Below are 27,423 nucleotides of genomic sequence, written 5' to 3' on the forward strand. Positions count from 1 at the left end.
ATGTCTCCTTTTTTGGGTTACTTCTTATATGAGCCCTGGCCAGGCATCGAGCCCTCAACCTTGGAGTATCCAGACAGTGCTCTAACTGAGCTACCCGGCAAGGCCTATAATATAGTTTTAAAACAAGTTATTTTTCATAATTATCTTTAGTTCATGTATTGCTTCACCATAGCTTGTTACATCACTTGTGGGTTTTTTTTTCATATTTTCTAATTGGAACTTTAATCATCTTGCTTATTGGTTAAAACCTACTAGTATATCTAAGGTCAAAAATGAATTGTTTGAGATACTTTGGGGCACCAGGAGGAAGGAACAAGAAATTAAGCTGAAAGCAAGTATGCCAGAAACTTAGCCTTCTGAATTTTTTTTTTTTTATTATGGCTCTGAATTAATGATTACTCTTTGTAGAAACTTTAAAGGTGATATATTTATTTATTGCAGTTTTGCTTTTTTTTTTTTTTTTTTTTTTTTTTAATCTTCACCTGAGGACATGCTTAGAGAGGAAGGGAGAGAGAGAAACATCTATTGGTTGCCTTCTGTATTCTCCCTGAATGGGGATCAAATCGTAAACCCAGGTATGTGCCCTGACTGGGAATCAATCCAGCAACCCTTTGGTGCACAGGAAAATGCTCAACCAGCTGAGCCACTCTTTTACTTAAAAAAAAAAACACCAGTTCTGAATTTGAGACTTTTTTACCCTGTTGCTGTTATGGTCAAATTTGAAAACTCTAAATGTTAGATGTAACAACATTAAAAAAATAATTTTAAGTTATAGTTGACATGCAATATTATATTATTTTCAGGTGTACAACGTAGTGTTTTGACATTTATGTACCTTATGAAGTGATCACCGTGATAACTTTAGTATCCGTCTGCCACTGTACAACGTTATTACGATATTATTGACTATATTTCCTAACAAACATTTTTTAAGTGGAATGCAGAAAGAAGCCTTGTTTTCTGGACATTCAGTTTTGGATCAAACCCTACTATCTAGTTTAGACTAAGAACAGCATCTCTAGTTAGTGCAAAAAAACTTGTTCCTTTAATTTGAATGTTGGAATTAATTTGATATTAATCATTTCAGTATAGCCATCTTAAACCAATTATTTTACAGGGGCTGTATATTGGAGTGGGACTTGGAGTCATCATAATGGAAGCAAAAAATATGAAGGAAAAACAGTTATTTTTATACCAGCACATTGTACCTGGCTACTAGTTGTAAATGGTTTTCCTTACCCAAGAAAATTTGTGATGTGAATGAAAAAGCACCTTTTTTCCCCAGACTCATTGTTTACAAATATGCTTCGCCTAAGAGCTATTTGTTCGTTCTCTTGGAGAGTGTTACGTTTTCGACCCTTCGGTTGTGAACCATTAATTAGCCAGATGGATAAGTGTACAAATGAAGAGCAACTATTTGATCTTATTGAAGAAAACAAAGCCATAATTTCAGAAGAGGAAGTGGGATGTGCATTTAATATACTTTGGCAGTTTCAGAAGCAGAAGACTGGCTTGTTAGAAAGTGTTGAATATATCAGAAACCATCCCCAATTTCTTACTCTTTATAATTTAACCACAAATAAAATGGAATTTATGAATGATGATAACCTGGTGAATGTGTTGTACCAGATACAACAGTAAGTAATGTATTTTTAGATTTTATAAACATGGTTATATTTAATTTTCTAAACATCTCTTTAAAATGGAAAACTATATTTTTTTCTTATAGTTTTTATGATCATCTAATATTTTAAAGCTATTTAGAGAATATTCTTTGATTGTGGTAATCATTTCACAATATTTGCGTCTCAAAGCATCATGTGCAACCTCAATATATACAATATTTGTTAATCATACCTCAATAAACGTGGGAAGAAATTTAAAAAGGAAAAAAACTACATTGTTTGCAAGGGAATCAAGCCTTCAGAAGAACTGAACTCCCTAAATAAAGGATTCAGCAGTTATATAAAGGGTAAAAAAGCACACAAAAGTTATAACTAGTCTGTTTGTTAGTCTCAGTGGTGGAAAAATAGTTTTCTCACAGGATTATCCAACCTGCAAGGGCTATTTAAGTAGCTGCAGATGTTGACATTGCTCAAAGCAGAGATAAAGTTGTTTTTATTAGGGAGTCAGCATACAGTAAAGAGGTCTAAAGCTTTACTTATTTGGGAGATATGTGTAAGAATAAAAAAGAGTGGTTCTCCCTTGTTTTTGGCGGTCTTTCTCAGATTGCAAAGTTTTTTCTCTGAGGTACATGAAGAGAATATGTAATGATGATGGGCAAAATACCAGTTTTGCTTTCTCAGTGGCCATGTTAGTTTGGAAAATGCCGAACCAGACAAAATTAAACAGATCTTTATTGCAGGACTCCTCCGAGCCATTAATATGCTAGTGTATATTTGAATTCTGAGTGGGCCTTTTCCAAACTTATTTAACCACAAAACATTGTGTTGAACATCTCACAACACTGATGTGTGTGTCAGGCACAGAAGGAGAAATGCTGCTTGGTAATTTGCCTAAAAACTGCATTTCTATGTTTCCCTCAAGTGCTCTATTTATATAAAAGCCTAAGCAACTGTTAACAACCGAATGACTGGAACAGCCGGTCAACCAGTCACTATGACGTGCACTGACCACCAGGGGACAGATGCTCCATGCAGGAGCTGTCCCTGGTGGTCAGCCAACCTTTCCGGTCCCTCCCCCCGGCTGGCAGGCCCTGTCTGGCAGCCGGCCGGCCTGGCCTCATTTGGGACTGGGAGAGATGGCCCTGATAGGCCTGGTCGCTGGCCAGGCCTAGGGACCCCACCTGTGCATGAATTTTGTGCAACGGGTCTCTAGTATTTTAACAAGGAAAGGATTTCAAGAGTAATGTAATTGTGTTTTTCAAGATTTTTAAACAGGATGTAGTTTGATTTTTGCTTCATGACTCAACCTGAAATTTGATTTTTAGGAGATAAAATAATATAGCCTTATTAACATTATAAAGATGTTGAAATTGGTTAAAAAGAAAAACTTTTATACATATAATATATGATATATGTGGCTTAATTACATGTGTAAAATATCCATTGTTAGTAAAGATATACTGGAATAGGAACTCTTTTCTAAAAAATATATTTTTATTTGAAAAAAGCTATACTGGAACAGGAACTCTTATATCAGTGGTTCTCAACCTTGGCTGCACATTAGAATCACCTGGGAATCTTTAAAATCCTGATTTCTGGGCCTCACCCTCCGGAAATTCTGTTTCTTTGTTACTAATGTTGTGGCCCCACCCCATAACAAAGAAACAGAATTTCTGGAGGATGAGGCCCAGAAATCAGGATTTTAAAAAGATTCCCAGGTGATTCTAATGTGCAGCCAAGGTTGAGAACCCCTGTCTTATATGTTGCTGATAGTGTAATATGTGTTAGGAACTTTATTATTTTTTATTTTATTTTTCAATTACAGTTTACATTCTGCATTATTTCGTGTTAGTTTCAGGTGTATAAGATAGTGGTTAGACAATCATATACAAAGTGATTCTCCCGATATTTCAAGTGCCCACCTGGCATCATACATAGTCATTACGATATTATTAACTACATTCCTTATGTGTACTCTACATTCCTGTGACAATTAAAAAAATATTTTTATTGATTTCAGAGAGGAAGGGAGAGGGAAAGAGAGACAGAAACATTAATGATGAAAGAGAATCATTGATCAGCTGCCTCCTGCATGCCCCCTACTGGGGCTCAAGCTTGAAACCTGGGCATGTACCGGAATTGAACTGTGACCTCCTGGTTCATAGGTCAGTGCTCAACCACTGAGCCACACCAGCAGAGCCCGTAACTACCAATTTGTACTTCTTAATCCCTTCACATTTTCATCCAGTCCCCCCCCCCCTCCCCTCTGGTAACCACCACTCTACTCGCTGTATCTGTGAGTCTGTTTTTATGTTGTTTGTTTTTGTTCTTTAGATTCCACATATGAGTGAAATCATACGATATTTGTCTTTCTCTGACTGACTTATTTCACTTAGTATAATACTCTCTAGGTCAGTGATGGCGAACCTTTTGAGTTCGGCGTGTCAGCATTTTGAAAAACCCTAACTTAACTCTGGTGCCGTGTCACATATAGAAATTTTTTGATATTTGCAACCATAGTAAAACAAAGATTTATATTTTTGATATTTATTTTATATATTTAAATGCCATTTAACAGAGAAAAATCAACCAAAAAAATGAGTTCGCGTGTCACCTCTGACATACGTGTCATAGGTTCGCCATCACTGCTCTAGGTCCATCCATGCTGTATAACATGAACTTTAAAACTACCGTTGGGGGGGGGGGGATCTACCCTTGGATCCAATAATTTTGCTTCTGTGATTTATTATAAAAGGGTGATCTGAGATACATATAAAGATTCTTGTACATGGAAATTCACCTCAGCATGAATTCTATCTCTCTCTATATATAAAAGGCCAAGTGACTGACCGTCCATTCATCTGACCGACTGACTGGCCGGTACATATGACACACGCTGGCAATTTAAAAATAAACGTTGAGTCATGTACTTCTATTATAGAGAAAGGGCGAATAGCAATATTAAAATATTTTGTATTTTAATTTTAATACTATATTATATATACTATTTTGATATGTAATTTTTTGCAGTAATGTAATTACCGCACAAATCTTTCTTCTAATTAATTTCCTTTCAATGTGCATGAATCCGTGCACTGGGCCACTAGTTGTTTATAATATTGAAAAACTAAAATTCAAATAGGTGAATGTTTAACCAAACGATACTATATTCACTTAATGGAATAATATACAATCATTAAAAATTATGTTGACCTAGCTGGTTTGGCTCAGTGGATAGAGCTTTGGCCTGTGGATGGTAGGGTCCCAGGTTCGATTTTGGTCAAGGGCACTTACCTGGTTGTGGACTCGATCCCCAGTAGGGGTGTGACAGAGGCAGTGGGTCAATATTCTCTTTCATCATTGATGTTTCTATCTCTCTCTCCCTCTTCCTTCCTCTCTGAAATCAATAAAAACATATTTAAAAATTATGTTCTGAGTACTATGTAATAATTTACACAAATGCCTATAATATAATATTAGCTTATTGAAAAAAACAGGATATAGAAATGTTAAAGAAGTCTGTATATTTCATGTGTGTAGAAAAAATAACTGAAGAGAACTGTTCCAAATAAATGATGGTGGCTATTTATGAGTAGCAGAGTTAGAATTGATTTTTATTACCCTATTACAATTTTTCTTTATTTTACAAACTTTACCCTATAGAAATATTTTTATAATCAGAGCAAAGTAATACAGGTTATGCGCACTTTTATTTATTTATTTATTTATTAAATAATACATTTATGGGTTTTTTTAAAATATATTTTTATTGATTTGAGAGAGAGATAGAAACATCCATGATGACAGAGAATCATGGATTGGCTGCCTCCTGCAAATCCCCCACAACCCGGGCATGTGCCCTTGACTGGAATCGAACCTGGGACCTTTCAGTTCGCAGGCTGATGCTCTATCCACTGAGCCAAACCGGCTAGGGCTATGTGCACTTTTAACATGAAATGCATCTTTGAGCATTTTCATTGTTCAGTGGAGCGCAAGCAGATAAAAGGTTAACGGGATATGAGATAAAGTATAGATATTTATTAGATTGTACTAAGAAATCAGAATACTGAAATGAAAGCAGATCAGAAATAAGGACTGACTGTCTAAGAGTATAATAACTTGCAGTTCACTTTTGCCTTATAATTCTTACTACATGTGTTTTTAGTAATTTAAAAATGCATAGATATAGAAAATTATTTTCTCTTGCTTTTATTGAGGTTTGCTGTTGAGTCCCATGATCCACTAGTTGAAGCATTAGTGACAGAAGCGTGGAGAAGACTGGAAAGGCAAGTACTCTGAGTTCTTCCCCTAAGATCAGGGTTATTATTTTCAGGATTAGCAATGTGAAATCTTGTAGGGGAAAAATGGGGAGTGTGTTTTTCCTTGAGGGAGAAAGAACAGTATTTCAAATGTTTCCTCTTTAAATTAAGAGTCGGGAACATACACAAACAACAGTATGGGGAATGCCTGGGGGGGGGGGGTGCAGGGTTGGGTGGAGGAAGGCAAAAGGGATAAAATGGGAGACATCTGTAATTTGTTTCTGACAACCATAAAACAAAAAGAGTAGGGAACATAATGTGCTTTTCCACATTTACACTTAATCAAAATATAAATAAGGTAGAGTCAGCTATTCCTGGAACGGCATTTTTTTTAACTTTATTGTTGACATGATTACAGGTGTCCCCATTTCCTCTCCCCCTTCTTCCCCCTTTGCTAACCTGCACCCAGCTTCCCCTCAGCCCCCCTTCCCTCTGGCCATCACCACACTGTTGTCTGTCTATGGGTTATGCATATATGTTCTTTGGCTAATTCCTTCACCTTCTTTCATCCAGTCCCTCTTTCCCCCCTCTCCTCTGACAGCTGTCAGTCTATTCCATGTATCCATGCTTCTGTTTCTATTTTATCGGTTTATTTTGTTCATTAGATCATGGACTGGCATTTTTGAATTTTCTTTTCTGGAAGAGTTCTACTTCAGAACGATTTTCTGAGTGATAGGCAGTCAATTAAAACCTAGATGTTTAGGAGCAATAAAAAGAGAAAAAAGAAGACACCAGTTTACTAGAAAGAAAAACACTTTAACAGCATCTATAGGTACTTGCCTATCTCTCTTTTCTTATGGAAAGGCAGTGAGCAGAGTTCACCAGTGACTTAGAAGCTTTCAGGTCCATCGCTGCAAGCTATCAATTCAGATTTATTTCCTAAACTACAAACTCAGCTATATTTTTTCTTTCTTTTTTTTTTTTGGTTAATCCTCACCTGAGGATATTTTTCCATTGGTTTTTTAGAGAGAGTGGAAGAGAGAGGGAAAGACAGAGAGAAACATTGATGGGAGAAGAACACACCACTTGGTTGCCTCCTGCATGTACTTCCACCAGAGCCCGGGCCGGGGAGGAGCCTGCAACCAAGGTATGTGTCCTTGACCGGAATCAAACCCGTGATCCTTTGGTCCGCAGGCTGACATTCTATTCACTGAGTAAAACTGGCTAGGGCAAAACTCAGCTATTTTCATCATGTTGTTATAATCAGTAATCATCTAAAAAATGTGAAATTTATTCAGGGTATTCTTGAGTATTGAGAAGTCTATACAATTTATATTATGCAAGAGTATATGAGAACTCTTCATTTATAAGAGAGCTGAGAGAAAAACAAAGCTCATTTTGGCAAATCTTCACTGAGGATCAAGTCGGCAACCTGGACATGTGTACTGACCAGGAATCGAACCGTGACCTCCTGGTTCATAGATCGAAGCTCAACCACTGAGCCACGCCAGCCGGGCAGCATGGGTTACTTTAAAAATAACAAATAACATTTTAGAAAAATTCATTTTAAAGTAGTAATGTATTAGTAATATAATAATATTTTTATAATTTTGTATTTTACAACTTTTTATGTGTTTAAGAGAAAGTAAATACGAATGATCTCTTCTGTATATTTCTTCAATAGGTTTGATATGAATGTTCTGGCAAAATTTTCCACTTGCCTAGCAGATCAACACTTATATTTTAGTCCATTAATGGGAAAAATAGCTGATATTGTAAGTAGGAACTTGGAAACCATACAGGACTTAAGGTAAGTTTATTTAGAAAGCCCTTGTGTTGTGGTGGAAAGGTTCTGGGCTTTGTATGCATACACACTTAGATTGGCCACTTTCTAGTAATGTGACTTTAACTTCTTGAGAAGTTCACTGTCCACATTTATAAAACAGGGATAGTAATGTATACAGTTTATGGCAGTATTAATCACAGTTGCCAAAAGATTTGGAAACAACCCAAATGTCTTTTAAACAGAAGAATGGACAATCAAATTGTGGTATATATCTACAATAGAATATTATTCAACTTTAAAAAGGAAGGTAATTCTGACACATGCTACAACATCGATGAACCCTAAAGACATTGTGCTAAGTGAAATAAGCCAGATGCAAAAGGACAAATTCTGCGTGATTCTGCGTAAGACGAATTACCTAGAGTAGTCAAAGTCAGCAAAACAAAGTAGAATGTCTATTGCCAGGGGTTGGGCGGAGAGGAAATGGAGATTTAATAAATAAGGAGTTTTAGTTTGAGAAGATGAAAATATTCTCCAGGTAGATGGTGGTAATGATTGTACAACAATGTGAATGTACTTAACACCACTTAACTGTACACTTAAAAATGTTTAAAATGGTAAATTTTACATTATGTCATTTTTCTACACACATGAAAGTAGCTTGTAAAAGCAGACAATAAAAATTGTAAATTTTGTTTAACTTTAAAAATTATTATAGACCTCTTTAGAAAATCTAATTAAATATTTGGACATTTCCTCACTCCAAACTGCAGTTACAAATATATATGTAATTTGAAAAATAATTTCAGGCGTCTTTATAGTTAAACCAAATAGCAATGTTAGGTTACTAATTAATGCTAATATTAACATTAAACATTTGAATAGAGAAGCCAAAGTATTGTACAACTGGGTCTTTAAAAATAGATTTATTTTCTTGAAAAGATTAAAAGAAATTTGGAAACAAAAATATGTAAATAGTTCCACTATCCTAATGGTTGCGATAGTTTCAGATTGATATTTTTATATCTTTTTTTGTAGGTTGTTTTCTATTATCATCCCCAGGTATTTGTTATATGTCTTTTTTTATAAAAAAAAAATTTGCTTATTGATTTTTAGAGAGAGAGGAAGGGATTTTTGTGTGTGTCCCAATTGGGGATCCAATCCACAACCTTGGCACATTGAGACATCCTCCAACTGAGCACCCAACCAGAGTCCTTGTTACGTGTCTTTTCCATTTTGCATTTATTCATCATTATGGATGCATTCTTATAGTTGTGATTTTTCTGATTTTTATTATGTAAGAACTGTCATTTGAAAGCAGGGACCTCACTTTTGTAATTTTGGTGTTTTCCAAGTGCCAGAAGAGGGATTTATGTGTTTGTTTTTTTAATTATTATTTTTTTTGATATATGTTTTTTAAAAGTGTTTATTGAGTGAAGAAATATTAAATGCTACTTCATGTTTGGTATTGTCTTTCATATATTTATATCAATCTAGCATGAAACATTAAAATATATAAAATCATTAGAAATATTTTACCAAGATTTTTATTAGTAAACTAGAGGCACAGTGCATGGATTCATGCACTGGTGGGGTCCCTCGGCCTGGCCTGCGCCCCCTCTCAATCTGGGACTTCTCGGGGGATGTCAGAGACTGGGTTTCAGCCTGATCCCCACAGGCCAGGCCAAGGGACCCCACCGGTGCACAATCCGGGCTGGGGAGGGGTCATAGGAGGGCTCCAGGGCATGTCTGACCCATCTCGCCCAGTCCCAATCAGCCATACCCCAGCATCAAGCTAACCTACTGGTTGGAGCATCTGCCCTCTGGTGGTCAGTGTGCATCATAGTGACTGGTTGAATGGTTGAATGGTTGAACAAACAGTCGGACACTTAGTGTATTAGGCTTTTATTATATAGGACTAGAGGCCCGGTGCACAAAAATTTGTGCACTCGGGGGGGAAAGGAGGGTCCTTCAGCCTGGCCTGTGCCCTCTCGCAGTCTGGGACCCCTCGGGAGATAACGACCTGCTGGCTTAGGCCTGCTCCCGGGTGGCAGAGGGCATGCCCAATCCCTAGGTGCAGCCCCTGGTTGGGCTCAGAGCAGGGCCAATTGGGGAGTTGGGGCACCGCCCCCTGTCATGCACAGAGCAGGGTGGATCGGGAGGTTGCGATGCCACCCTCAGTCATGCTCAGGGTAGGGTCGATAGGGAGGTTGCGGCGCCAACCCCTGTCACACACAGAGCAGGGCCAATCAGGGGGTTGGAGAGCTCCCCCTAGTCACGCACAGAGCAGGGCCCATCAGGGGTTGAGGAGCTCCTCCCTGTCACTCACAGAGTAGGGGCGATTGGGGAGTTGGGGCACCGCCCCCTGTCACACACAGCAGGGCGGATCAGGGGGTTGGGGCGCCGCCCTCTATCACCCACAGAGCAGGGCTGATCAGGGGGTTGGGGCGCCGCCACCGTCACACTCAAGGCAGGGCCGATGGGGAGGTTATGGCTCTACCCTGTCACACACAGAGCAGGGCCCGTGGGGTGGGGGGGTTGGGGCGCCGCACCCTGTCACACACAGAGCCGCAGGGCGATCAGGAGGTTGGGGAGCTCCCCCAACCTCAGGCATAGAGCAGGGCCGATCAGGGGGTTGGGGCGCCTTCCCCTGTCAGGAACAAAGCAGGGCCGATAGGGAGGTTGTGGCCCCACCCCCTGTCACACACAGAGCCACAGGGTGATCAGGGGGTTTGGGCGCTGCCTCCTGTCACGCTGATCCCGGTGCCGGGAGGCCTCGCGGCTCCGCTGATCCCGGTGCTGGGAGGCATATTACCCTTTTACTATATAGAATAGAGGCCTGGTGCATGGGTGGGGGCTGGCTGGTTTGCCCTGAAGGGTGTCCCGGATCTGGGTGGGGATCCCCACTGGGGTGCCTGGCCAGCCTGGATGAGGGGATGATGGCTGTTTGCAGCTGGTCACACACCCTTCAGGGTGGGGGTCCCACTGGGGTGCCTGGCCAGCTTGGATGAGGGGATGATGGCTGTTTGCAGCTGGTCACACACCCTTCAGGGTTGGGGTCCCCACTGGGGTGCCTGGCCAGTCTGGGTGAGGGGCTGAGGGCTGTTTTCAGGCTGGGACTGAAGCTCCCAACTGCTCCTTTCTTTCTTTTTTTTAATTTATTCTGAGCCAGCTTTAGCTCTGAGGCTCCAGCTCTTAGGCCTCCGCTCCTGAAAGCAGGTATCTGGTTTGTTTCGGTTCTACAATCGAAACTCTGTATCAACTCCATGTCTGAGATCCCGGCTAGCTGAAAGCTGGTTTCTGGGGTTTTGTTTAGCTTCTATTTTTGTAACTATGTTTCAAACTGCCAGCTCAGAGGCCTGCAGTGGCAGGCGGGGAACATTGGAGTCCTCCGTTACTGAAGCAAGCAAGCCTCATGTTAGTTTCAAGCTGCCTGGCTGCTGGCCGCCATCTTGGCTGGCAGTTAATTTGCATATTGCCCTGATTAGCCAATGGGAAGGGTAGCGGTCATACACCAATTACCATGTTTCTCTTTTATTAGATAGGATTACAGATATACAGAGACAAGAGTAATAAAGCAAAGTTCTACTACCAAAAATACAAAATGAGACTTTTAATGTTGCATTCCTGGGCTGTTGGTCCAGTGATTTATGAGTAAATTTCACTAAAATATTTTCCTTTAGTCCTGGTCTGGTAGCTCAATTGGTTAGAACATCATCTTGATACAGCAAGGTTTGATCCCCAATCAGGGCACGTACAAGAAGCAACCAATGAATGCATAAATAAGTGGAACAACAAATTGATATCTCTCTCTCAAAAAAAAAAATCAATAAAGAAAAAAATTAAAAAAACATTTTTCTTCAAAGAAGATAACTATAGAACAAGATAGTATATATACTCAATAAAAAATATTATTTCAATGCTTTTTTTGGTCCAAAGAGGTTCAATTACTCAGAGATCTGAGTCAAGTTCTACTAGTATTTAAAAAAAATTGTGTTATAAAACTGATAATATTTTTACCAGTTCCTTTCTATATCTAGTTTTTTAGTCTTAGATTTGTTCATTATTCTTAAATAATGTAAACATTTTTGCATCTTTTTCCTTTTTCAGGTCTTTGTCTGTTTTGATGGTCAGCATATCTTCTTTAACATCCCAACGTTTTCAAGAACAATTAGTGAAGAAAACAGAACTTCTTTTTGATACCATAGATTCTTCCCAGGTCAACATTGCAAGAAGAATAGTTCAGTTCCTTAGAAACATTAAATATAGTTATTACCCACTATTAGAAAGGTGTAATAAAGTGTTTTTAAGCAATGTGAATGACCTTGATTTGGACTTCATCAGTAAAATATTTAGCCTATACCACTCTCTACAATTTCATAATTTTGAATTTATTTTAATAACTAAAAAGAGGCTAACTGAAATGATTCCTCTGTTTGATCAGCCTGCTACTTTTGTCAAATTGTTTGTAGTATTGGGACCCGTGGCAGGACCTGAAGAAAAGAAACAGTAAGTTCTGCTAAAAATGCTTTACTTTTCTGTGGAGACTATATGGAGCCTTCAAGCTGAGATGTTGCAGTTCTGGAAGGCACAAAAATCAACTGTGGAATGGAAAATATTCTCATATGCTCTGCTCCTTGATTCTTTCTCTATTTATCCTAATTTACATCTCAAACTCTCACTTTGCTATTGTGTTCTGAAAGGGAGCCAGTACCCCCTTGTGGCAAAAGATGAGGGAGAACACTATTTAAGGACCTTTATTCTCCCTTCCTAGGTCATGTGATTGGCTTTAAAACAGGTATAAGACTGCCCTGCCCAGTGTAGGCTGTGGACTATTCAGAATTATAGTAGTTAACAAGACCATTTTTTGCTTTGTCTTCCCATTCATCATCAAAAGCCTTTATTATGTACAGTGGCATATATTCCCATGCCAGGTTTGAGTGAATTTGATCTATCTCCCATCTTAGAAGAATTTCCCGTATTGCTAGATATTAATGTAGATGGAAATTTTAGAGATTACAAAAAATGAGCAAATACTGTATACATGATTACTGATATGAGCAAATGGGTAAGTACTATTAGTGGATTATTTAAGCAGGTGTTCCAGAGAGTTGCATAATAGAAGTCTCTACATCATTACTCTGTTAGCCAAAACTTCATGGAGAGTTTTATTTTTAAGAATCCTTTGAAATATATATGAAGAAATTTAAAGATACATTTTAAGAGACTATCACGATAAGAACAAGATGATTATTTAAGAAACCTTTATTGGAATCTCTTTTTTTTGTCACTAAATATTATTAAAACCTCATATGCTAAAGCAGTACAAAAGTTGAATTTAACTGGATCCCTGCCTTCAAAGATTTTATATTCCAATTGGGAGGATAGAAATATATAATTGAAATATGTAAATACTATGACACTGCAAAATAGTTTATGAATAAGCACTCAAATTAGTGATACAGTTAGTAAGCACTGTGGGCAGACAGAAAAGTGAGAAAAATGTGGACTAAAGTGGCTGGGAAAAGCTATGAAAAGCATATTTGAATTAAGTTTTTCATATTTTCTATTTGTTACTTAAGAACTGTTACTTTAACATTTTTTAATAAACTATCCATTTTTCAACCTAAAAATTTCTTCTTTGCTTCTAGACTTGAATCAACTATATTATTGATGTCAGAGGAGCTGACCAGCCAGCAAGCCCTGGCAGTGATTGGAGCAATGGAAGAGATGGAAAGCAGAAATTTACGTCTGATTAAAAAGTAGTCATTCCTGAAATTCATGGTGTTAAGTTTAGTTGTCATTCATAAGTAGCTATGTTTTTGAGGAAAAATTATGTTTTTTTTCCTATAATCTAGCTGTTGGTTTTGAAGAAATAAGGAATTAACACTTAAGGTATTATTTATTTCCGTTTGTTTTTCAAAATAGAAATTCTGAAATTGTTTATAGTATTTTTCATTTCATTTGCTACTGTTGTTATTCTCAAGCAGAGTATCATAATCTAGGAAAGTTGAGAGCATAGAACAGGATCCTACTTTTCAAAAGGCCAGTTTCTGAAAAATAGTTGACATCTTTGTGAGCTTGGTTTCACACCACAGTTGTTACCTTGAAATCATACTACCACATATTAACTTTTTTGTTAACTTGAGATTTAAGAAGGAAAAAAATTCATGGTTTAACACACACACACACACACACACACACACACACACACACATGTTATTATTATTTTTAAAATATATTTTTATTGATATCAGAGAGGAAGGGAGAGGGAGAGACAGAAACATCAATGATGAGAGAGAATCATTGATTGGCTGCCTCCTGCACGCCCCCTACTGGGAATTGAGCCCACAACCTGGGCATGTGCCCTTGACTGGAATGGAACCAGGGACCCTTCAGTCCACAATCCAAAGCTCTATCCACTGAACCAAACCAGCTAGTGTTTATGTTATTTTTTTTTTTAATCTATCATATTCCATTTTGAAAATATTCCTTCTGCCTTATCCTTCCAACTTACTGTCTCAGCATTTCCCATTGTTTTGAAGCATTTCTATTAGAAGGCCAGTGGATTTAAGGAAGAAAAATAAGTTTTGATAATTGTAAATATTTTTTTTGGAGGGAGGATGTGGAATTTGGTGGTTCTTTGGAGAGATTATTTAGGAAGTAAAACTATGCTTTTCTCTCTTTTTACTATTGATAATTAAATATTTCATTCATACTTTATTGATAGCTCATTCTATTTTGTTATATTTCTATCACCATCTTTTAAAAAATTAATTTATTTTTATTTTTCAATGACATTTGAAACTCAATATTAGTTTCAGGTGTAAGGTGTACTGGCTAGACACTTAAATAACTTACAAAGTGACCCCCCCCTCCCATGAGTCTAGTCCTCACCTGGCACCATTTCTATCACCATCCTGAGACAGTTCTTCAAGAACAGAAGACCTTGTCTCATTCATTGCTGTCTCTCCAGCACAGTGTGTGTCTGGCGTGAAGGAGCTCCTCAGTGAATGCTTAATAAGTAAATGAGCGAACTGGTTAGAATAGATGTTTTATCATTCTTTTTAGAATTGCTTCAATTCTGCATAAGAATTTGGAGAACTATAAACCAGTAGAGTTATTGAAGATAACTCAAGCATTGATTGTTCTACATTTCCAAAGTAAAGAGTTTTTTGTGAAACTCAGAGAATTATTGCTTAGGTAAGATTAAAGTAGAACTGTTTGTTGAGTCTTTCATTTTGTAATCTAATCTTTCAATTTATAATCTAGTTTGGTTTAATTATGTAAAGAATTGTTGGAACTTTAGGAGGTAGAATTGGATAGCTTATTATTTTCTTTTTTTTTTAATATATATTTTATTGATTTTTTACAGAGAGGAAGGGAGAGAGATAGAGAGTTAGAAACATCGATGAGAGAGAAACATCGATCAGCCGCCTCCTGCACATCTCCCACTGAGGATGTGCCCGCAACCCACGTACATGTCCTTGACCGGAATCGAACCCAGGACCTTTCAGTCGCAGGCTGACGCTCTATCCACTGAGCCAAACTGGTTTTGGCAAGATTTTTTATTTATGTATTTATTTTTTAAAACTCTTCTTTTAAAATATGTTTTGATTTTGGAGAGAGAAGGGAGAGGTAAAGAGAGAGAAACATTGATGTGAGAGCAAATTGATTGCCTTCCATATGCACCCAACCAGGGATTGAACCCACAGCTTGGACATGTGCCCTGACTGGGAATCAAACTGATGACCTTTTGATGCACAGCATGATGCTCAACCAACTGATCCACACTGGCCAAGGCCCTAAAGATTTTTAAAAGCTCTCAGTTTTTTATTTTATTTTAACAACTGCTGTCCTGGTGGTAAGAATCTTACCATGGATGTTTGGGAAAAGAGACATAAAGAATGGAGTCAATTCTGTTTTTTTTGTTTTTTTTTAAGACTTCACTTCCTAGATAGAAGAAGTAGGATGGGAACCAGTATAATTGAGTGATTGCTATTTCCTGGTGCCTGTACTAAGTACCAACTCCTGACAGATCATATCAGAAATTCAGCCCAAATTCTGTCTCTAGCAATAGCACTGGAAAAAAACATTGTTCTGACACTGACCTTTTTGTTTTCAGGGACTATGGTTTTATTTTTGCATTAAAAAAATTGGGATGTGCTTTATATTATCTTAAGGCTTCCCTTAGTAACTCTATGGACCTGTCTTTGATTTAGTTAACCCTTCTTTAATTAACTTGTATTTTAAGCCTCCCCCATCCCATTAGAATAATAATGGATGTTAGAATAATAATACATATTTGTATTTTAATACTTATGTATAGTTTGGTTTTTGTTGCTAATGTATTAATTTTGTTCTTTTTACTTTCCCTCCTTTTCTTTATAGTTATTTGAAAGTTAGTGTCAAAACTAGTGAGATTTCCATCCTGGTCTGTGCCATTTCTAAACTTCCATCTCCTCACTTAGATGAAGTGGGGATATCTCGAATTGAAGCAATTTTACCACAGTGTGACCTGAATGACCTGAATAGTTTTGCCACATCTGTTTTAAGATGGATTCATTATGGTCATGTGTATCCAGATAACACTACTGGAAAACAGCTGAAACTACTTCAAAAATTAGATCACTATGGGCATCAGAGACTACAAAAATACAACAATTTGAATTCGTTATGCGAAGAACTTAAATCTTTAAAAGGAGACTGGTTTTCTGAGTCTCTTCTTGAAGAAACAGTTGCTACTTTACAGCGTTTGGTGGATGAAATTAATTACACAAATGTTGCGGGAATTGCATATTTTATTTCTAGAACTAACTACCTCAATACTTTGCTGCTTGACAAGATAGCCTCAGTGGTCCTCCAGCAGATTGAAAAGGTGAAATTGAAATGTCACACCATTTTATATAGTTGTCAACTTATAAAAACAAATGTATATCGTAAGTACTTTGACACCTTGATTGGAATTTGAAGTTTAAAAATTAAACTTTAATTTTTGGTTAGCAATTTGTTGTTTCTCCTCTTAAACCCTTTTTCTCCAGCATTACAGATATGGACAGATTGTTAAAATCAGTAGTCAAAATTCATTTACTAGAAGGAAGTACTAAAAGCAATACTGGTTATTATTAAGAAGGATATTAGAGTATGAATAATTTTTGTTTTCCCTTTTTCTTATTTTCTGTAATCCTGGGATACTACTTTTACTGTTTAAAAACAACTATATTTAAAAGTGTGAGAAAAGTGTGAAAACAGAAAATTATACTGACTTCAGTACAGTTTACCCTTGAACAATGTGGGGGTTATCATTACATCCTTATATAACTTTTGACTCTTCCAAAACTTAACTAATAGTTTACTGTGTTGGTTTTTTAAATTTAATTTTAGTGATTTTGGAGAGAGGGAGAGAGAAACATTGATTTGTTGACCCATTTTTTTATGCAGTTGAATAACATATTTTGTATCTTATATGTATTATATACTATATTCTTATAATAAAGTAAGCTAGAGAAAAGAAGATGTTACTAAGATCAGCCCAGCCAGTGTGGTTCAGTGGTTGAACATTGACCCATGAACCAAGAGGTCACCAGTTCAATTCCTTGTCAGGGCACATGCCTGGGTTGCAGGCTCCATCCCCAGTAGGGAGTTTGCAGGAGGCAGCCGATCAATGATTTTCTCTCATCATTGATATTACTATCTCTTTCTCCCTCATACTTCCTCTCTGAAATCAATAAACAATTTTTGTAAAAAAGAAAATACGTTTACAATATTTATTGAAAAAATCTGCATATAAGTGGATTCATGTAGTTCAAACCCATATTGTTTAGGGTCTACTGTATTTTTTAAAATTTCTTGATTTTTAGAGAGAGGAAGAGAGAGAAACAGAAACATTGATTTATTATTCCACTTATTTATGCATTCATTGCTTGCTTCTTGTATTTGCCTTAAATGGAGATTGAACCTGCAACTTTGGTGTATCGGCACAATGCTTTAATCAACTGAGCTACCTGGCCAGGGCAGGTCTGCTGTATTCTTAAATTATCAGTGCGTTTTCTTATAAATTCATTTCTGGAACTTATGAAATGCTGCTTTTTGGGTTATTGTTTTTATAAGATTTTTACTTTGTATTTTCTCAAATGAAAATAAAAGTCTGTCTTATCTGTTTAGCATATTTCTTGGTAGTATTGGATGAGTGAGTGAATAGTGAAAATTAGTGAATGAAAGAAAAATAAATTATGATTATTTTAAACTAAGAAACCCCTTTAATTACATTATGAGTACAAAATGCACTGATATCATATAAATTATATAAATTAGTGACACTTCCTATTCATTTTTTAAAAATATTTTTTCATTGATTTTTATAGAGAGAGAGGGAGGGAGAGGGGTAGAGAGGTAGAAACATCAATGGGAGAGGAACAACATCAATTGGCTGCCTCCTGCATGCACCCCTTCTGGGGATTGAGCCAGCAAGGGGGCTTGTCCCTGCCTAGGAATCGAACTGGTGACCTCAACTGCTGAGCTATACTGCCTGGGTTTCCTATTCATTTTAATGACTAGTGAATTTCTGGAATAGGATTTTACATCTAACAAGATTAATTCGTACATTATCTGATTTTCTTTAGAGTTACTAGAAATTAGTAGGGTTAAATAGATTATAGCGGGGTAGAAAAATTAAATAGAGTAATGCATGTATCATTTAACTATAGGCACGTTAGAAAATGACTTTTATCCAAAATAATTAGGTTAAAATTTTGTTTTACTGAAGTTAAAGTAAACGTTTTTGTTCTGTTTATACAGATCCATCCTTTTGCAATCTTTCCTATTATTCTCCCATTCAGCACCTTGAACTATGATCCACCTCAAAGGGATGAATTTTTTGGAACTTGTATTCAACACCTTAATTCTTACTTAAGTAGGTATATTATTTGGCACTAAATTGAATGAATAGGTGGGAGGATACTATTGCTGATGTTTCTCATTTAAAGGATAACCATAGTAGCTGTGAGTTCTATAAAAAAGTTTATATCCAATTTTGAAACTTTATTATGAAATGTCAAACATATGGATAAAATTGAAAGAATGAACAGGGAATAACTATATACTCATAGGGTAGATTCATTAATCATTAACATTTTATCGTATTTGCTTTACTGTTTGTCTTTCTTGCACTTATTTTTTTCTGAGCCATTTGAAAGTAATTTGTAGGCATTGTGACCCTTCATCTCTAATTACTCAGGCATACACCTTCCTAAAAATAATGAACATCTTCTGTATATCCACAATTCTGTTATCATCTAAGAAAATTAATAGTCTCCTACTATATAATACACAGTTCATGTGTAAATGACCTTTATTATTCCCAAAATACAAAATACTGTGGTTGTTTACCCAGGATCCATTCAAGGTTCATTCATTGTGTGGCTGATCTCTTAGAGTCTAGAATATTCTCTGGGTTTTTGGTTTTGTTTTGGTTTTATATTTTGCTTGAGATTGATTTGGGAGAAAGGTTGTTGTTGTTTTTTCTAATATTCTCTTATCATAGCTTTCAAATGTACAGAAAAATTGAAAGAATATAACAAACATCTCTATACTGTATACCCACAATCTAGCTTTTGAATAATGATTAATTTATTACCACATTTGCTATATGTGTGTGTACATACTCATTTATGTCTGATAAATTATTTTTTGTTGTTGTTTTATATATATACTAGAGGCCCAGTACACAGATTCATGCACTGGTGGGGTTCCTTGGCCAGGCCTGCACCCTCTCGCAATCGGGGATCCCTTGGGGGATGTCAGACTGCTGGTTTCAGCCTGATCCCCGCAGGCCAGGCCAAGGGACCCACACCGGTGCACAAATCCATGCACTGGGCCTCTACTATGCATATAAGATCTTTGGTTAATCTCTTCCCACCCTTCCCCTTCCCCCCTTCCCTCTGAGATTTATCAGTCCGTTGCATGTTTCCATGCCTGTGCATTGAGTGTCTGCCCCCTGGTGGTCAGTGTACGTCATAGCTATCGGTTGAATGGTCGCTTAGGCTTTTATGTATATAGATTTTTATTGACTTCAGAGAGGAAGGGAGAGGGAGAGAGAGAAACATCAATGATGAGAGGGAATCATTGATTGGTTGCATCCTGCACCCCTCCCCCCACACTGGGGATCGAACCCACAACCTGGGCATATGCCCTTGACTGAACCCGGCCCCCCTCAGTCTGCAGGCCAACATTCTATCCATTGAGCCAAACTGGCCTATTTGTGGGTTATTTTTTTTTTTTTATGTTTTTGATTTTTTTTTTTTTTTTTTTTTTTTTTTTTTTTTTAGAGAGGAAGGGAGAGGGATAGAGAGGTAGAAACATTGATGAGAGAGAAACATCATGGATCTGCTGCCTCCTGCATTTCCCCTACTGGGGATCAAGTTCAAAACCTGGGCATGTGCCCTGACCGGGAATCAAACCAGTGACCTCTTCGTTCATGCGTCGATGCTCAACCACTGAGTCAGCTCTAAATACTTGAGGTTATAAGGACATTCAGTATCACACTTAAAAAAAAAAGTTAAGTACCACCTATACCATAATCAAATTTTCCCAAATCTCATCAAATTGTCTTTTATGACTTTTTTAAAAAGCAACCAATATTGAGTTGTTATGTCACTTTCTCCCTATCTTTTTTCCCCTTGGTATTATTATTTTTTTAAGAGATTGACCATTTATTGTTGAATGTTCAGATTATTGATTTATCTGATTGCTTTTTGTTAAAACCGTGCTCCTTCATCTGCAGTATTTCTAGTAATATAGAAATTAGGAATAGGTGCTTGATTAGATTCAGATTAAATATTTTTAGCAAATATGCCTTGTATGCGTTGCTGTGTACCTGATATTTGTATCACATCTGGAGACACATAATATCTGATTCTTTCTATCAATTTTAATAGTTAAGCTGCTGTGAGACCAGTATACATTAATTTATCAGTATCATGCTCATAGACTTTACTACATTTTTGTGGGATTTATAGGTCATATAGTGTCTAACTATGTCTGACGCTATTGTGTTTGCTAATAGACAAGTAAAATGGGACTGTGTTCTGTGTGTGTTTATATATGAATAGCGCCTATAACATTTTTAGTAGCACAAGTATATGTAGAAAGATGAGACTTGAAACAGACTTAGAATATGCTCTCCTGGTTGTTCAGTCATGTTTCAGAAGGAAATGAAAATACATCTCTTCTCATATTCTCTAAGTAGAGGCTTAGATAATAGAATTTCTTTTTAAATTAAGGGTATAAGAGAAGAAAGGTTGAGAAGTACAGCTTTGATTTTTTAAAAGACTTTCTGAGAATGAAGAGTTTTGGAGACCTTTATAAGATAATTTAAAATAACTAATGGAGTAATAATTCTCTTTATTTTGAATAAATGTTAGTTTTGATAGATCGGTAAATGCCTCATTTATCTTGATCTTGCTTTATTAAAATAAACTCAGCAAAAAATAAAAAAAAATTCATTCTTTTTGTACTTTGTAAAAATACTGTTGTAGTAGGGCATTTTGGATGACTCCTTGCTTCTCATCAGTAATGTCTCTTGGATGAGGCAATTCAGCTAAATTACCTCAAGCCTTACACTCTGGGATATGTGCCATGCTGCTGGGTGACAGGTAAGGGAGGAGGTGCTAGGTGAGATCTGAGCTTTTTGCATGTTTGCACTCAGCCTAGAAATCTGAGATCCCTACAGAGTAGCACAGGGTAGCGGTCCAGGCTCCAGGCTGGACTCTCCAGGTTAAATCTCACCCTCCACTTGCTAGCTGTGTGGCTTTGAGCAAGTCATTTAACTTCTCTGTATTTCTGTACATTCATTTATAAAGTGGAAATAGTAACCGTTTCTGCTGTATACTGAAGTGAAATTTAAATGAGTTAATATTTGTAAAGTGCTTACAGTGATTCCTAACAATTCTGAGCACTATTGCATTATTACTAGAGGCCTGATGCACGAAATTCGTGCAGGAATAAACCTTCCTTCCCCTGTCTGTCGGCACTGGCTTCCCTCTGGCACCTGGGACCTGAGCTTCCCTCCAGCACCCGGGACCTGGGCTTCCCTTTGGCCGCCAGCAGGCACCTGGGACCTGGGCTTCCCTCATAGCCTGGGCTTCGTCCAGAAGGTCGTCTGGAAGGACATCTCGTCTAATTGGAATATTACACTTTTATTATTGTAGATCATCAGTATATAGAGATTGGGATCAATTAGTTTTCTGTACACTATTGACCTTTAGTTTTGAATTCTTTTTCTTTTCAAGGTAATTAAAAACTTTCAATGAAAGGATAATAATAATAAAGAAGCATATAGTATGAATTTATACAAATTGAGTCACCCATGGAATCAGTACACAGATCAAGAAACAATATTACTACAGTACCCTTCTTTCTTTTCCCCTTTTCTATTCTACCCCCACCCAAAGGCAACTACTTAACTACTGGCAGTATAGATTATTTTGGGCAAGGATGTGTTTGTATCATTTCTTAAAAACCTGGTTTTATCTGAATAAAGTGTGTGCTTATGTATATGTGAGGTGGCTGTAATAATTTTTAAAAAATCTTAATTTTGTTCTAGGTCTATTGGACCCTCTCAGGATAGTGTTTCTTGGTTTCTTTTTGGCCACACTTGAATATTTTCCAGAAGATCTGCTAAAGACAATTTTTAACATCAAATTTTTAAGCAGATTGGATTCTCAACTTGAAAGTATGTATCTGCATTTTATTGTTATCATTTGTATATTATATCCAAGTTTCAGCTCTACCTATACCAAAGCACTTAAATGTTAATTTTTTGTTTGCTTATAGAAGTATTTCCTGCTTATTGTAGAAGATTTGGAAAACACAGAAAATATAAAACAGAAAGTATAAGATTACTCAATCTTACCACCAAGTGAAACTACTACTTTTAATGTTTTGGAGTGTTTCTTTTTTTTTTTTTTCTATCTCCTGCTCTTTTGTATATGTTTATATATCTACTAGAGGCCCGGTGTATGAATTCATGCACAGGTGGGGTCCCTCGGCCTGGCAAGCGATCGGGGTCACGGCGGGTCGGCCAGCCGCCCGATCTGGGCTGATGGGGCCGGTCTGCTGGAGGGAGGAACCGCAGGAGGTTCGGCAGGCCTGCGGGGGGAACCGCGGGAGGTTAGCTGGCTGCTGGAGGTTGGCTGTGGGAGCGCACTGACCACCAGGGGGTAGCTCCTGCATTGAGTGTCTGCCGCCAGGTGGTCAGTGCACGTCATAGCAAACAGTCAACTGGTCATTCGGTTGTTTGGTCGTTCAGTCGCTTAGGCTTTTATATATATATAGAAGATATATATTTTAAAACAAAATTTGGATTATTTATGTATTCACTTTTATATGTTGCCTTTAGTCATTGAACTGTATTTTGAATGATTTTTCATGCCATTAAATATCTTTTGATATCGTGATTTAAAAAAATAATTCTTTATTGTTGAAAGTATTACATATGTCCCCTTGTTTCCTCCATTGACACCCTCCAACTCACCCCTGCCTCAGGCCTTCAGCACCCTGTCTGTGTCCATGGTTATGCACATATGCATACAGCGTCTTTGGTTGATTACCTCCCCGCCTTCCCTCTGAGATTCCCCACTCTGTTCCATGATTCCATGTCTCTGGATCCACTCCATTCATCAGTTTATTTTGTTACTTAGATTCCACACAGAGTGCGATCCTATGCTACTTGTCTTTCTGTGGCTGCTTATTTCACTTAGCATGAAATGTCATGATATTTTTAGTGTCTAAATATTCTGCGATTACATAGATGTAATGAAGTTTATTTATCTTAGAGGTTGTTATAAATAATGATTGTTATAGATGAATCATTGTCCTCATTTTTGTTTCCTGTGGATAGAGTCCTAAATGCAGAATAATAGGCCAATGAAAATTCTTTGGTAGTATTTTTAAAAATATAGATTTAATATTAATAATTAGTAGAAATAACATAGGAGTTGGTTCTAATCATGCCACTGAATGTAATAAGTTAAAAACATAAAGCATGTGTGTGCAACTGAAATGATTTTATCAGAATAAAAGTGTCAACCAATAGTGAGGATAAATGAATGTGAAAAATGGATTGTCTTTGCTAGGTCCAAGCTATCAAAATCCATTAATATATTTTTTTTATTTCAGTTTTATATTCAACTCTAAATAGGAAGGTCCAATTTCGTCTTATGGAATTAAATAGAGCAGTCTGCTTGGAATGCCCTGAGTATCAGATTCCATGGTTTCATGACCGCTTCTGTCAGCAACTTTATAATAAAGGTTTGAGTTTTCTTTGGGTCAGAAAGTGAAGTTTAACTCTAAAGTATTAGATAGTACATTGTTATTATTTTTAGACCTAACCATGACACCAGAGTTTCCAACAGTGCCATGACCTGTTAATGGGACCTTTTTGTAGGAGAGATTTGTGTTATAAGAATTTCTTAATATTTATGACACTAAAACCCTTTTGGTAGAGAGCAAAGAACTTGTGTTATACTGAATCTAGTGTCATTGCATATAATATTACATTGAAGCCCTTGTTGGAAATATAAATCTTTATGTTTCATTTTATAGAATTGGATGGTTTTCATTCAAAAACTGATTAAGTGAAGTAATTCTTTTTATTTTTATAAAGATATTGGCAGCCTGAATGGAGCACAGCAGCAGATTTATAAAATGTTAGCAGAGATATTAGGAGGAATCAATTGTGTAAAAGCCTCCGTTCTTACACCTTATTACCACCCAATAGGTAAGTCTTTAATCATCACATCAACTGGAATTTTAAAGAGAAGCTTTTTTGCATTTTTTTTAAGTTATCTTGAAAATTTCTCATATTGACTTTTTTTTTTCCCCTCTCCCTTCCACTCTCTAAAAATCAATGGGAAAAAATATCCTCAGGTGAGGATTAACAACAAAAAATTAAAAAAAATATCCTGCCTAAATCCATCATTCATTGGAGGGGGGGCAAAGTAGTGATATTCTACATCTATCATTCCTTCTGAGTTTATTGGCTAGAATTTGTTTAAAAACTTTCAATGTCAACTATTTATGCTTATGTACACTTCATATAGGAAAGACAGGGTACGGCTTGAATCTTTACTAGTTTTCAGATGAGCTGGCTTAGCTCCTCCAAATGTGACCAACATAATTAAGGGGATTAAAAAAAAACAACTCTTTAATGTGATTTGGCCTAGTCTAGTGCTTAAATATAGCCCATGCTAAATACTAGTTATAGTTTAATAATACTTGCTGGTTGATTTGTACTGATTGATTTTGGACCAGATCTTATAAAATCAGTCGGATAATTCATACTGTTGATTCTTGTACTTGCTTATAGATTTTGAGTGTATCTTGGATAAAAGAAAAAAACCTCTTCCTTATGGAAGCCATAATATAACTTCGGGAAAACTGCCAGAAATGCACTGGGAATCAAATACCCAAATAGTTGGATCGAGACTGCCACCAGGAGCTGAAAGGTAACTTATTTTTTAGTTTCAGATTTTGTCATCTAAATGTTATATTTGGCATAATCTAATGAATTCATTTATCAAGGATTTATGGAGTAGCAGAATCTGCTTCTCATCCATCTCATGCATTCTGCCTCTATACCTTTGCTTTTACTGTGCTTTCTGCTTTAATGTCCATCCTTCATTGTCCAAAGTCTAGCATAACGTGCTAATCTCCTACTTGACTTTAGCAGAAGCAAATAGTATCTTCTTTGGAGCCTCCATACCTTTCTGCTTTTCTGATAGCCCTCCGCCATTTCTTACTAAAGCTATGTCATTTGATCTTTGCATCTCACAGTGCCTTCCTTATATATGGAAGGTTCATAAGAAATATATATTGGAGCCCTAACCGGTTTGGCTCAGTGGATGGAGCATCGGCCTGTGGACTCAGGGGTCCCAGGTTTGATTCCGGTCAAGGACATGTACCTTGGTTGTGGGCACATACCCAGTAGGGAGTGTGCAGGAGGCAGCTGATTGAGGTGATGTTTCTCTCTCATCGATGTTTCTAACTCTCTATCCCTCTCCCTTCCTCTCTGTAAAGAATCAATAAAATATATTTAAAAAAAAGAAAAAAGAAATATATATTGGATAGAGAAACAAATGGGTGAAAGCATGGAGATATTTAGTATAATTGCTATAATTCTAAGAAATAGGCTTAATTGTCATTAATAATTTAGACAGACAATAACTTGGTATACTCATTTATATTCATTTGATTTTTTGTTAGTTTATAAAATACAACCTTTTCCTGAAAGGCTTATAATTATTCATTTTGATTTTAGAGCAAATATTTATTTTTATCTTATATAGAATTGCTTTGGAATTTTTGGATTTAAGAGCTTTTTGTAGAAACATTCCTCATTTAAAAGGAAAATCTGCTATGAAAAAACGACATTTGGAGATTTTGGGCTATCGTGTAATTCAGGTATGAGATACTCATGTAAATCACCTTCTTAAAATACCTACAGTATGTGAATTATATCTTAATGAAAAAATGCTTCATTTAGACAGTTATTTAGACAGAAAAATGTACATGTGTTTCCTTTTAATGTTGAAGTTCTAGAATTACATCTTTTTAATATTTAAAAAAGTTGTATTAAAATATCTGAAACAAAATATCCTCCATTTTTTGGAATAATCTATAATCATAAAAACATAATATGCTAATTAGGCCAGACGACCTTTCCGACGACTGTCCAGATGAAGCCGCAGCAGAGGCAGCTGCCGCGGTGGCGGGGCCGAGCCCCTTGCATGAATTTTGTGCATCGGGCCCCTCATAGTAAATAAAAATCATTACTTGTACCTAGAAAACCTGTTGACTTGTCTTCATTTATCTTACCAAATGCATAGAGTTGTAAGAGAAAAAGGCTCGAGTATGAATGTTGGAAAGGTGCCTAGAAAAAACTGTCCATTGTTGGTATTATAGGAACAGAAGGATGAAAAGACCTGTGAGGTAGAAAAAGGTCTTCTGGGCTGCCAGGAAGAAGGACCCACTTGGCTTCCAAAGCGGGTTTAAAGGCTATACTTATGTAAACTAACTTCATAGGGTTTCTACAGCTGTGCTCAGCAGTGCTTAGAAGTCTTCCCTGATGTCTTTTGTTGTTGCCTTAAAATCCACTCAATCTGCATTACTTATTTTTTCACAGATCCCTCATTTAGAATGGAACTCTATGGCACTGTCAACAAAGAATGCTCGAATGGACTACCTAAGAGAACGTATATTTGGAGATGGCAAATCATGATAGTAGTTTTTATTTAAAATTAGTTACCAGAGTGTGTTACATATGAACTTATTTTAATTAAGTGGTCTGACTCAGTTAAATAATAGTATAGAATTGACTGGTTTTAAGGTCAATTGAATCAATATTAAAATAAACAGACATTTTACAATAGAATATCCTCTCCACTGTCTGTTGGGAAATTGTTTAACATCCTATCTAATAAAGAGAAACATGGTAATTGGTGTACAACCGCTACCCTTCCCATTGGCTAATTAGGGCAATATGCAAATTAACTGCCAGCCAAGATGGCGGCCAGCAGCCAGGCAACTTGAAACTAACATGAGGCTTGCTTGCTTCAGTGACGGAGGACTCCAACGTTCCCCGCCTGCCGCTGCAGGCCTCTGAGCTGCAACTCTAAGCAACTATGTAACAAATATAGACGCTAAACAAAAACGGGCTTCAGCCAGCAGGATCGCAACATTCACCCCCAGCCTGAAA

The 27,423-nt window shown here is 36.8% G+C and overlaps 1 protein-coding gene across 1 annotated transcript; it reads left to right on the forward strand.

Moving 5' to 3' along the window:
• Positions 1–1,260: 1,260 nt before the first annotated feature.
• Positions 1,261–27,167, forward strand: FASTKD1 (FAST kinase domains 1; the record flags this gene model as incomplete). Its single annotated transcript, XM_081095950.1, has 14 exons — positions 1,261–1,637; positions 5,843–5,911; positions 7,569–7,694; positions 11,781–12,179; positions 13,322–13,432; positions 14,742–14,873; positions 16,062–16,548; positions 18,468–18,582; positions 22,273–22,401; positions 23,847–23,978; positions 24,334–24,447; positions 25,036–25,174; positions 26,015–26,129; positions 26,851–27,167. The coding sequence occupies 14 exons, from the start codon at positions 1,261–1,263 to the stop codon at positions 26,944–26,946; spliced, it is 2,541 nt and encodes an 846-aa protein (XP_080952076.1). The 3' UTR covers positions 26,947–27,167.
• Between the last annotated feature and the right edge of the window lie 256 nt (positions 27,168–27,423).

This window comes from Myotis nattereri, assembly GCF_964212035.1.
Source record: "Myotis nattereri genome assembly, chromosome: 7".
Taxonomy (NCBI): Eukaryota; Metazoa; Chordata; class Mammalia; order Chiroptera; family Vespertilionidae; genus Myotis; species Myotis nattereri.